Source organism: Hyla sarda, chromosome 6 (assembly GCF_029499605.1).
Source record: "Hyla sarda isolate aHylSar1 chromosome 6, aHylSar1.hap1, whole genome shotgun sequence".
In the NCBI taxonomy this organism is placed as follows: domain Eukaryota; kingdom Metazoa; phylum Chordata; class Amphibia; order Anura; family Hylidae; genus Hyla; species Hyla sarda.
In genome coordinates, this window is record NC_079194.1 from 46,535,773 (window position 1) to 46,549,847 (window position 14,075).

Here is a 14,075-nt window from a genome sequence, read left to right on the forward strand (position 1 = left end):
GTTACCATGTACACTCCTCTATGCTCCCCTATTACCCATGTACACTCCTCTACACACCCAACACCTCTGTCACCCATGTACACCCCTCTGTCACACCCTACGCCCCCTGTCACCCATGTACACCCATCTATCACCCATGTACACTCCTCTAAACAACTCTGCAGCCCATGTACACTCCTCGACACTCCTGTTACCCATGTTTCCCTTTCTGCTACCTTTTTACTCGTCAACTTTGGAATGTTCCTAATCTCTGTACCTGAGATATGGTTGTGTTATATATAAAGCTGTCCATAGACAATATACTTATTAAAAACACATATATCTTCATGTATACGGGAAAGACTATGACATGTCTGCAGGTCTAGATTTTACATCTAGCCTGATTGTTATCAGTAATTAATATAAATATTAATTACCTGTTTCGTGGTTCCTTTCTTGGAGCTGATGGGGGTATATGTCACGTTCATCTTTTCACCGGGCTTCAGTCATCTGTAAAAAAGACACAGGTATGATAACATGTTCCTGATACATGCTACAGACGCTAATATATATAACACTCTAGGGCCAGAACTACTTATCTCAGGAATTATAGAAAAAGGAGTGGAAAAAGGAACTTAAAATATAATGTATATTTTTGTAATATATTTTATCTAAATGTTTTATATAATATACAACAGTTAATCAATTAATGGTAATGTAGGCCTCTGTACACTCCTCTACAATCCTCTGTTACCCATGTACACTCCTCTACACCCCTCTGTCACTCATGTACACTCTTCTACGTCCCTCTGTCACCCATGTACAGTCCACTACACCCCTCTGTCACCCATGTACACTCCTCTACACCGCTCTGTCACCCATGTACACTCCTCTACACCCATCTGTTACCCATTTACACTCCTCTAAGCTCCTCCGTCACCCATGTACACTCCTCTACAACCTTCTATCACCAATGTACACCCCTACACCATTCTGTTATCCATGTATATTACTCTGCACTCCTCTGTCACCCACGTACACTCCTCTACACCCCCAACACCTCTCTGTCACCAATGTACACCACTCTGTCACCCCCTACGCCCCCTTTCACCCATTTACGCCAATCTATCACTCATATACACTCCTCTAAACCACTCTGCCACCAATGTACACATCTCTACACCCCCAACACCCCTCTGTCACCTATGTACACCCTTCTATCACCCCATACACCCCTCTTTCACCCCCTACGTCCCCCTATCACCCATGTACACTACTCTACGATCCTCTTTCACCCATGTACACTCCTCTACACCCCTCTGTCACCCATGTACACTCCTCTACACCCCTCTGTCACCCATGTACACTCCTCTACACCGCTCTGTCACCCATGTACACCCCTCTACACCCATCTGTTACCCATTTACACTCCTCTAAGCTCCTCCGTCACCCATGTACACTCCTCTACACCCCTCTATCACCAATGTACACCCCTACACCCTTCTGTTATCCATGTATACTACTCTGCGCTCCTCTGTCACCCACGTACACTCCTCTACACCCCCAACACCTCTCTGTCACCAATGTACACCACTCTGTTACCCCCTACGCCCCCTTTCACCCATTTACACCCATCTGTCACTCATATACACTCCTCTGAACCACTCTGCCACCCACGTACACACCTCTACACCCCCAACACCCCTCTGTCACCTATGTACACCCCTCTATCACCCCGTACACCCCTCTTTCACCCCCTACGTCCCCTTGTCACCCATGTACACTACTCTACGATCCTCTGTCACCCATGTACACTCCTCTACACCCCTCTGACACCACTCCTCTGTTACCATGTACACTCCTCTACGCTCCTCTATCACCCATGTACACTCCTCTATACACCCAACACCTCTCTGTCACCCATGTTCCCCCCTCTGTTACTCCCTACGCCCACTGTCACCCATGTACACCCATCTATCACCCATGTACACTCCTCGACACTCCTGTTACCCATGTTCACCTTCCTGCTACCTTTTTACTCGTCAAATTTGGAATGTTCCTAATCTCTGTACCTGAGATATGGTTGTGTTATATATAAAGCTGTCCATAGACGATATACTTATTAAAGATATACTTATTAAAAACACATATATCTTCATGTATACGGGAAAGACTATGACATGTCTGCAGGTCTAGATTTTACATCTAGCCTGATTGTTATCAGTAATTAATATAAATATTAATTACCTGTTTCGTGGTTCCTTTCTTGCAGCTGACGGGGGTATATGACACGCTCACCTTTTCACCGGGCATTAGTCCTCTGTAAAAAAGACACAGGTATGATAACATGTTCCTGATTCATGCTACAGACGCTAATATATATAACACTCTATGGCCAGAACTACTTATCTCAGGAATTATAGAAAAGGAGGGGAAAAAGGAACTTAAAATATAATGTATATTATATAAAACATTTAGATAAAATATATTACAAAAATATACAACAGTTAATCAAGTAATGGTAATGTAGGCCTCTGTACACTCCTCTTCACTACTCTGTTACCCATGTACACTCCTCTACACCCCTCTGTCACCCATGTACACTATTCTACACCCCCAACACCTCTCTGTCACCAATGTACACCACTCTGTCACCCCCTACGCCCCCTTTCACCCATTTACGCCAATCTATCACTCATATACACTCCTCTAAACCACTCTGCCAACAATGTACACATCTCTACACCCCCAACACCCCTCTGTCACCTATGTACACCCTTCTATCACCCCATACACCCCTCTTTCACCCCCTACGTCCCCCTATCACCCATGTACACTACTCTACGATCCTCTTTCACCAATGTACACTCCTCTACACCCCTCTGTCACCCATGTACACTCCTCTACACCGCTCTGTCACCCATGTACACCCCTCTACACCCATCTGTTACCCATTTACACTCCTCTAAGTTCCTCCGTCACCCATGTACACTCCTCTACACCCTTCTATCACCAATGTACACCCCTACACCCTTCTGTTATCCATGTATACTACTCTGCGCTCCTATGTCACCCACGTACACTCCTCTACACCCCCAACACCTCTCTGTCACCAATGTACACCACTCTGTCACCCCCTATGCCCCCTTTCACCCATTTACACCCATCTATCACTCATATACACTCCTCTAAACCACTCTGACACCGATGTACACATCTCTACACCCCCAACACCCCTCTGTCACCTGTGTACACCCTTCTATCACCCTGTACACCCCTCTTTCACCCCCTATGTCCCCCTGTCACCCATGTACACTACTCTATGATCCTCTGTCACCCATGTACACTCCTCTACACCCCTTTGTCACCCATGTACACTCCTCTACACCCCTCTGTCACCCATGTACACTCCTCTACACCGCTCTGTCACCCATGTACACCCCTCTACACCCATCTGTAACCCATTTACACTCCTCTAAGCTCCTCCGTCACCCATGTACACTCCTCTACACCCCTCTATCACCAATGTACACCCCTACACCCTTCTGTTATCCATGTATACTACTCTGCGCTCCTTTGTCACCCACGTACACTCCTCTACACCCCCAACACCCCTCTATCACCAATGTACACCCCTACACCCTTCTGTTATCAATGTGTATTACTCTGCGCTCCTCTATCACCCACGTACACTCCTTTACACCCCCAACACCTCTCTGTCACCAATGTACACCACTCTGTCGTCCCCTACGCCCCCTTTCACCCACTTACACCCATCTATCACTCATATACACTCCTCTAAACCACTCTGCCACCCATGTACACATCTCTACACCCCCAACACCCCTCTGCCACCTATGTACACCCTTCTATCACCCCGTACACCCCTCTTTCACCCCCTACGTCCCCCTGTCACCCATGTACACTACTCTACGATCCTCTGTCACCCATGTACACTCCTCTACACCCCTCTGTCACCCATGTACACTCCTCTACACCCCTCTGTCACCAATGTACACTCCTCTACACAGCTCTGTCACCCATGTACACCCCTCTGCACCCATCTTTTACCCATTTACACTCCTCTAAGCTCCTCCGTCACCCATGTACACTCCTCTACACCCCTCTATCACCAATGTACACCCCTACACCCTTCTGTTATCCATGGATACTACTCTGCGCTCCTCTATCACCCACGTACACTCCTCTACACCCCCAACACCTCTCTGTCACCAATGTACACCACTCTGTCACCCCCTATGCCCCCTTTCACCCATTTACACCCATCTATCACTCATATACACTCCTCTGAACCACTCTGCCACCTATGTACACACCTCTACACCCCTCTGGGACCACTCCTCTGTTCCCATGTACACTCATCTACGCTCCTCTATCACCCATGTACACTCCTCTACACACCCAACACCTCTCTGTCACCCATGTACACCCCTCTGTCACTCCCTACGCCCCCTGTCACCCATGTACACCCATCTATCACCCATGTACACTCCTCTAAACCACTCTGCCACCCATGTACACTCCTCGACACTGCTGTTACCAATGTCCCCCTTTCTGCTACCTCTTTACTCATCAACTTTGGAATGTTCCTAATCTCTGTACCTGAGATATGGTTGTGTTATATAAAGCTGTCCATAGACGATATACTTATTAAAAACACATATATCTTCATATATACGGGAAAGACTATGACATGTCTGCAGGTCTAGATTTTACATCTAGCCTGATTGTTATCAGTAATTAATATAAATATTAATTACCTGTTTCGTAGTTCCTTTCTTGCAGCTGACGGGGCTATATGTCACGTTCACCTTTTCACCGGGCATCAGTCATCTGTAAAAAAAGACACAGGTATGATAACATGTTCCTGATACATGCTACAGACGCTAATATATATAACACTCTAGGGCCAGAACCACTTAACTCAGGAATTCTGGAAAAATGAGTGGAAAAAGGAACTAAAAATATAATGTATATTTTTGTAAAATATTTTATCTAAATGTTTTATATAATATACAACAGTTAATCAAGTAATGGTAATGTAGGCCTCTGTACACTCCTCTGTTACCCATGTACACTCCTCTACACCCCTCTGTCACCCATGTACACTCCTCTACACCCCTCTGTCACCCATGTACACCCCTCTACACCCCTCTGTCACCCATGTACACCCCTCTACACCCATCTGTTACCCATTTACACTCCTCTACACTCCTCCGTCACCCATGTACACTCCTCTACACCCCTCTATCGCCAATGTACACCCCTACAACCTTCTGTTATCCATGTATACTACTCTGCGCTCCTCTGTCACCCACGTACACTCCTCTACACCCCCAACACCTCTCTGTCACCAATGTACACCACTCTGTCACCCCCTACGCCCCCTTTCACCCATTTACACCCATCTATCACTCATATACACTCCTCTAAACCACTCTGCCACCCAAGTACACATCTCTACATCCCCAACACACCTCTGTCACCTATGTACACCCTTCTTTCACCCCGTACACCCCTCTTTCACCCCCTACGTCCCCCTGTCACCCATGTACACTACTCTGCGATCCTCTGTCACCCATGTACACTCCTCTACACCCCTCTGGGACCACTCCTCTGTTCCCATGTACACTCATCTACGCTCCTCTATCACCCATGTACACTCCTCTACACACCCAACACCTCTCTGTCACCCATGTACACCCCTCTGTCACTCCCTACGCCCACTGTCACCCATGTACACCCATCTATCACCCATGTACACTCCTCGACACTCCTGTTACCCATGTTCACCTTTCTGCTACCTTTTTACTCGTCAACTTTGGAATGTTCCTAATCTCTGTACCTGAGATATGGTTGTGTTATATATAAAGCTGTCCATAGACGATATACTTATTAAAAACACATATATCTTCATGTATACGGGAAAGACTATGACATGTCTGCAGGTCTAGATTTTACATCTAGCCTGATTGTTATCAGTAATTAATATAAATATTAATTACCTGTTTCGTGGTTCCTTTCTTGCAGCTGACGGGGGTATATGTCACGTTCACCTTTTCACTGGTCATCAGTCATCTGTAAAAAAAGACACAGGTATGATAACATGTTCCTGATACATGCTACAGACGCTAATATATATAACACTCTAGGGCCAGAACTACTTATCTCAGGAATTATGGAAAAAGGAGTGGAAAAAGGAACTTAAAATATAATGTATATTTTTGTAAAATATTTTATCTAAATGTTTTATATAATATACAACAGTTAATCAAGTAATGGTAATGTAGGCCTCTGTACACTCCTCTTCACTCCTCTGTTACCCATGTACACTCCTCTACACCCCTCTGTCACCCATGTACACTCCTCTACACCGCTCTGTCACCCATGTACACCCCTCTACAGCCATCTGTTACCCATTTACACTCCTCTACACCCCTCTGTCACTCATGTACACTCCTCTACACCGCTCTGTCACCCATGCACACTCCTCTACACCGCTCTGTCACCCATGTACACCCCTCTACACCCATCTGTTACACATGTACACTCCTCTAAGCTCCTCCGTCACCCATGTACACTACTCTACACCCTTCTATCACCAATGTACACCCCTACACCCTTCTGTTATCCAAGTATACTACTCTGCGCTCCTCTGTCACCCACGTACACTCCTCTACACCCCCAACACTTCTCTGTCACCAATGTACACCACTCTGTCACCCCCTACGCCCCCTTTCACCCATTTACACCCATCTATCATTCATAGACACTCCTCTGAACCACTCTGCCACCCATCTACACACCTCTACACCCCCAACACCCCTCTGTCACCTATGTACACCCTTCTATCACCCCGTACACCCCTCTTTCACCCCCCACGTCCCCCTGTCACCCATGTACACTACTTTATGATCCTCTGTCACCCATGTACACTCCTCTACACCCCTCTGTCACCCATGTACACTCCTCTACACCCCTCTGTCACCCATGTACACTCCTCTACACCTCTCTGTCACCCATGTACACCCCTCTACACCCATCTGTTACCCATTTACACTCCTCTAAGTTCCTCCGTCACCCATGTACACTCCTCTACACCCTTCTATCACCAATGTACACCCCTACACCCTTCTGTTATCCATGTATACTACTCTGCGCTCCTATGTCACCCACGTACACTCCTCTACACCCCCAACACCTCTCTGTCACCAATGTACACCACTCTGTCACCCCCTACGCCGCCTTTCACCCATTTACACCCATCTATCACTCATATACACTCCTCTAAACCACTCTGACACCCATGTACACATCTCTACACCCCCAACACCCCTCTGTCACCTGTGTACACCCTTCTATCACCCCGTACACCCCTCTTTCACCCCCTATGTCCCCCTGTCACCCATGTACACTACTCTATGATCCTCTGTCACCCATGTACACTCCTCTACACCCCTCTGTCACCCATGTACACTCCTCTACACCCCTCTGTCACCCATGTTCACTCCTCTACACTGCTCTGTCACCCATGTACACCCCTCTACACCCATCTGTTACCCATTTACACTCCTCTAAGCTCCTCCGTCACCCATGTACACTCCTCTACACCCCTCTATCACCAATGTACACCCCTACACCCTTCTGTTATCCATGTATACTACTCTGCGCTCCTTTGTCACCCACGTACACTCCTCTACACCCCCAACACCCCTCTATCACCAATGTACACCCCTACACCCTTCTGTTACCCATGTATACTACTCTACGATCCTCTGTCACCCATGTACACTCCTCTACACCCCTCTGTCAACCATGTACACTCCTCTACACCCCTCTGTCACCCATGTACACCCCTCTACACCCATCTGTTACCCATTTACACTCCTCTAAGCTCCTCCGTCACCCATGTACACTCCTCTACACCCTTCTATCACCAATGTACACCCCTACACCCTTCTGTTATCCATGTATACTACTCTGCGCTCCTATGTCACCCACGTACACTCCTCTACACCCCCAACACCTCTCTGTCACCAATGTACACCACTCTGTCACCCCCTACGCCCCCTTTCACCCATTTACACCCATCTATCACTCATATACACTCCTCTGAACCACTCTGCCACCCATGTACACATCTCTATACCCCCAACACCCCTCTGTCACCTATGTACACCCTTCTATCACCCCGTACACCCCTCTTTCACCCCCTACATCCCTCTGTCACCCATCTACACATCTCTACACCCCCAACACCCCTCTGTCACCTATGTACACCCTTCTATCACCCCGTACACCCCTCTTTCACCCCCTACGTCCCCCTGTCACCCATGTACACTACTCTACGATCCTCTGTCACCCATGTACACTCCTCTACACCCCTCTGTAACCCATGTACACTCCTCTACACCCCTCTGTCACCCATGTACACTCCTCTACACCGCTAGGTCACCCATGTACACCCCTCTACACTCATCTGTTACCCATTTACACTCCTCTAAGTTCCTCCGTCACCCATGTACACTCCTCTACACCCTTCTATCACCAATGTACACCCCTACACCCTTCTGTTATCCATGTATACTACTCTGCGCTCCTATGTCACCCACGTACACTCCTCTACACCCCCAACACCTCTCTGTCACCAATGTACACCACTCTGTCACCCACTACGCCCCCTTTCACCCATTTACACCCATCTATCACTCATATACACTCCTCTAAACCACTCTGACACCCATGTACACATCTCTACACCCCCAACACCCCTCTGTCACCTGTGTACACCCTTCTATCACCCTGTACACCCCTTTCACCCCCTATGTCCCCCTGTCACCCATGTACACTACTCTATGATCCTCTGTCACCCATGTACACTCCTCTACACCCCTTTGTCACCCATGTACACTCCTCTACACCCCTCTGTCACCCATGTACACTCCTCTACACCCCTCTGTCACCCATGTACACCCCTCTACACCCATCTGTTACCCATTTACACTTCTCTAAGCTTCTCCGTCACCCATGTACACTCCTCTACACCCTTCTATCACCTATGTACACACCTACACCCTTCTGTTATCCATGTATACTACTCTGCGCTCCTCTGTCACCCTCGTACACTCCTCTACACCCCCAACACCTCTCTGTCACCAATATACACCACTCTGTCACCCCCTATGCCCCTTTCACCCATTTACACCCATCTATCACTCATATACACCTGTTTAAACCACTCTGCCACCCATGTACACATCTCTACACCCCCAACACACCTCTGTCACCTATGTACACCCTTCTATCGCCCCGTACAATCCTCTTTCACCCTCTACGTCCCCCTGTCACCCATGTACACTACTCTACGATCCTCTGTCACCCATGTACACTCCTCTACACCCCTCTGACACCCATGTACACTTCTCTGTTACCATGTACACTCATCTACGCTCCTCTATCACCCATGTACACTTCTCTAGACACCCAACACCTCTCTGTCACCCATGTACACCCCTATGTCACTCCCTACCCCCCCCTATCACCCATGTACACCCATCTATCACCCATGTACACTCCTCTAAACCCCTCTGCCACTCATGTACACTCCTCGACACTCCTGTTACCCATGTTCACCTTTCTGCTACCTTTTTACTCGTCAACTTTGGTATGGGTTCCCTGCGAAAATCGTTTTTTCCAAGGGGTGTCCCGAGGCGAAAAAGGGTGGGAAACACTGGTCTAAAGTAAACTTCTATTAAATATTGAAAAAGGGGATTGCTACAAATAAAAAAACAGAGGATAAAGATCATGAATGTTCCTAATCTCTGTACCTGAGATATGGTTGTGTTATATATAAAGCTGTCCATAGACGATATACTTATTAAAAACACATATATCTTCATGTATACGGGAAAGACTATGACATCTCTGCAGGTCTAGATTTTACATCTACCCTGATTGTTATCAGTAATTAATATAAATATTAATTACCTGTTTGGTGGTTCCTTTCTTGCAGCTGACGAGGGTATATGTCACGTTCACCTTTTCCCCGGGCATCAGTCGTCTGTAAAAAAAAGACACAGGTATGATAACATGTTCCTGATACATGCTACAGACGCTAATATATATAACACTCTAGGGCCAGAACTACTTATCTCAGGAATTATGGAAAAAGGAGTGGAAAAAGGTACTTAAAATATAATGTATATTTTTGTTAAATATTTTATCTAAATATTTTATATAATATACAACAGTTAATCAAGTAATGGTAATGTAGGCCTCTGTACACTCCTCTACACCCCTCTGTCACCCATGTACACTCCTCTACACCCCTCTGTCACCCATGTACACTCCTCTACACCCCTCTGTCACCTATGTACACTCCTCTACACCCCTCTGACACCCATGTACACTCCTCTACACCCCTCTGTCACACATGTACAATCATCTACACCCCTCCGTCACCCATGTACACCCCTCTACACCCATCTGTTACCCATTTACACTCCTCTAATCTCCTCTGTCCCCCATGTACACTCCTCTACACCCCTCTATCACCAATGTACACCCCTACACCCTTCTGTTATCCATGTATACTACTCTGCGCTCCTCTGTCACCCACGTAAACTTCTTTACACCCCCAACACCTCTCTGTCACCAATGACACCACTCTGTCTCCGCCTATGCCCCCTTTCACCCATTTACACCCATCTATCACTCATATACACTCCTCTAAACCACTCTGTCACCCATGTACACATCTCTACACCCCCAACACACCTCTGTCACCTATGTACACCCTTCTATAACCCCGTACACCCCTCTTTCACCCCCTACGTACCGCTGTCACCCATGTACACTACTCTACGATCCTCTGTCACCCATGTACACTCCTCTACACCCCTCTGTCACCCATGTACACTCCTCTGTTACCCATGTACACTCCTCTACGCTCCTTTGTCACCCATGTACACTCCTCTACACCCCTCTGACACCCATGTACACTCCTCTACACTCCTCTGTTACCATGTACACTCCTCTACGCTCCTCTATCACCCATGTACACTCCTCTACACACCCAACACCTCTATGTCACCCATGTACACCCCTCTATCACCCCCTACGCCCCCTATCACCCATGTACACCCATCTATCACCCATGTACACTCCTCTAAACCAATCTGCCACCCATTTACACTCCTCGACACTCCTGTTACCCATGTTCACCTTTCTGCTACCTTTTTACTCGTCAACTTTGGTATGGGTTCCCTGCGAAAAAATCTTTTTCCAAGGGGTGCCCCGAGGCAAAAAAGGTTGGGAAACACTGGTCTAAAGTAAACTTCTATTAAAAATTGAAAAAAGGGGATTCCTACAAATAAAAAACAGAGGATAAGGATCATGAATATTCCTAATCTCTGTACCTGAGATATGGTTGTGTTATATATAAAGCTGTCCATAGACGATATACTTATTAAAAACACATATATCTTCATGTATACGGGAAAGACTATGACATGTCTGCAGGTCTAGATTTTACATCTAGCCTGATTGTTATCAGTAATTAATATAAATATTAATTACCTGTTTCGTGGTTCCTTTGTTGCAGCTGACGGGGGTATATGTCACGTTCAACTTTTCACCAGGCATCAGTCATCTGTAAAAAAGAAACAGGTATGATAACATGTTCCTGATACATGGTACAGACTCTAATATATATAACACTCTAGGGCCAGAACTACTTATCTCAGGAATTATGGAAAAAGAAGTGGAAAAAGGAACTTAAAATATAATGTATATTTTTGTTAAATATTGTATCTAAATGTTTTATATAATATACAACAGTTAATCAAGTAATGGTAATGTAGGCCTCTGTACACTCCTCTGTTACCCATGTACACTCCTCTACACCCCTCTGTCACCCATGTACACTCCTCTACACCCCTCTGTCACCCATGTACACTCCTCTACACCCCTCTGTCACCCATGTACACCCCTCTACACCCATCAGTTACCCATTTACACGCCTCTAAGCTCCTCCATCACCCATGTACACTCCTCTACACCCCTCTATCACCAATGTACACCCCTACACCCTTCGGTTATCCATGTATACTACTCTGCGCTCCTCTGTCACACACGTACACTCCTCTACACCCCCAACACCTCTCTGTCACCAATGTATACCACTCTGTCACCCCCTACGCCCCCTTTCACCCATTTACACCCATCTATCACTCATATACACTCCTCTAAACCACTCTGCCACCCATGTACACACCTCTACACTCCCAACACCCCTCTGTCACCTATGTACACCCCTTTATAACCCCCTACACCCCTCTTTCACCCCCTACGTCCTCCTGTCACCCATGTACACTCCTTTGTTACCCATGTACACTCCTCTATGCTCCTCTGTCACCCATGTACACTCCTCTACACCCCTCTGACACCCAAGTACACTCCTCTGTTACCATGTACACTCCTCTATGCTCCTCTATCACCCATGTACACTCCTCTACACACCCAACACTTCTGTCAACCATTTACACCCCCTACGCCCCCTGTCACCCATGTACACCCATCTATCACCCATGTACACTCCTCTAAACCAATCTGCCACCCATGTACACTCCTCGACACTCCTGTTACCCATGTTCACCTTTCTGCTACCTTTTTACTCGTCAACTTTGGAATGTTCCTAATCTCTGTACCTGAGATATGGTTGTGTTATATATAAAGCTGTCCATAGACGATATACTTATTAAAAACACATATATCTTCATGTATACGGGAAAGACTATGACATGTCTGCAGGTCTAGATTTTACATCTAGCCTGATTGTTATCAGTAAGTAATATAAATATTAATTACCTGTTTCGTGGTTCCTTTCTTGCAGCTGACGAGGGTATATGTCACGTTCACCTTTTCCCGGGCATCAGTCGTCTGTAAAAAAAAGACACAGGTATGATAACATGTTCCTGATACATGCTACAGACGCTAATATATATAACACTCTAGGGCCAGAACTACTTATCTCAGGAATTATGGAAAAAGGAGTGGAAAAAGGAACTTAAAATATAATGAATATTTTTGTAAAATATTTTATCTAAATGTTTTATATAATATACAACAGTTAATCAAGTAATGGTAATGTAGGCCTCTGTACACTCCTCTACACTCCTCTGTTACCCATGTACACTCCTCTACACCCCTCTGTCACTCATGTACACTCCTCTACACCCCTCTGTCACCCATGTACACTCCTCTACACCCCTCTGTCACCCATGTACACTCCTCTACACCCCTCTGACACCCAAGTACACTCCTCTACACCCATCTGCTACCCATTTACACTCCTCTAAGCTCCTCCGTCACCCATGTACACTCCTCTACACCCCTCTATCACCAATGTACACCCCTACACCCTGTTGTTATCCATGTATACTACTCTGCGCTCCTCTGTCACCCTCGTACACTCCTCTACACCCCCAACACCTCTCTGTCACCAATATACACCACTCTGTCACCCCCTACGCCCCTTTCACCCATTTACACCCATCTATCACTCATATACACCTGTTTAAACCACTCTGCCACCCATGTACACATCTCTACACCCCCAACACACCTCTGTCACCTATGTACACCCTTCTATCGCCCCGTACAATCCTCTTTCACCCTCTACGTCCCCCTGTCACCCATGTACACTCCTCTACGCTCCTCTATCACCCATGTACACTCCTCTAGACACCCAACACCTCTCTGTCACCCATGTACACCCCTATGTCACTCCCTACCCCCCCTATCACCCATGTACACCCATCTATCACCCATGTACACTCCTCTAAACCCCTCTGCCACTCATGTACACTCCTCGACACTCCTGTTACCCATGTTCACCTTTCTGCTACCTTTTTACTCGTCAACTTTGGTATGGGTTCCCTGCGAAAATCGTTTTTTCCAAGGGGTGCCCCGAGGCGAAAAAGGGTGGGAAACACTGGTCTAAAGTAAACTTCTATTAAATATTGAAAAAGGGGATTGCTACAAATAAAAAAACAGAGGATAAAGATCATGAATGT

At 46.5% G+C, this 14,075-nt stretch overlaps 1 protein-coding gene and 1 long non-coding RNA gene across 2 annotated transcripts in view; one reads left to right on the plus strand and one right to left on the minus strand.

Annotated features, from left to right (window-relative positions):
• Positions 1 to 420: 420 nt before the first annotated feature.
• LOC130275535 (uncharacterized) lies at positions 421 to 4,837 on the minus strand. The gene is made up of 3 exons (XR_008844824.1): positions 4,761 to 4,837; positions 2,227 to 2,299; positions 421 to 489 (listed from the first exon to the last, which is right to left on the minus strand). It is a non-coding gene; the product is annotated as an uncharacterized LOC130275535 (long non-coding RNA).
• A 3,485-nt stretch (positions 4,838 to 8,322) lies between these two features.
• Positions 8,323 to 14,075, plus strand: part of LOC130275534 (DNA-directed RNA polymerase II subunit RPB1-like) — a 119,167-nt gene continuing 113,414 nt past the window's right edge. The window contains exons 1-3 of the mRNA XM_056523590.1: positions 8,323 to 10,079; positions 11,603 to 11,667; positions 12,893 to 12,958. Coding sequence (XP_056379565.1) covers positions 8,825 to 9,739 — 915 coding nt within the window. The 5' untranslated portion in view covers positions 8,323 to 8,824 and the 3' untranslated portion in view covers positions 9,740 to 10,079; positions 11,603 to 11,667; positions 12,893 to 12,958. The remainder of the gene's footprint in view (positions 10,080 to 11,602; positions 11,668 to 12,892; positions 12,959 to 14,075) is intronic.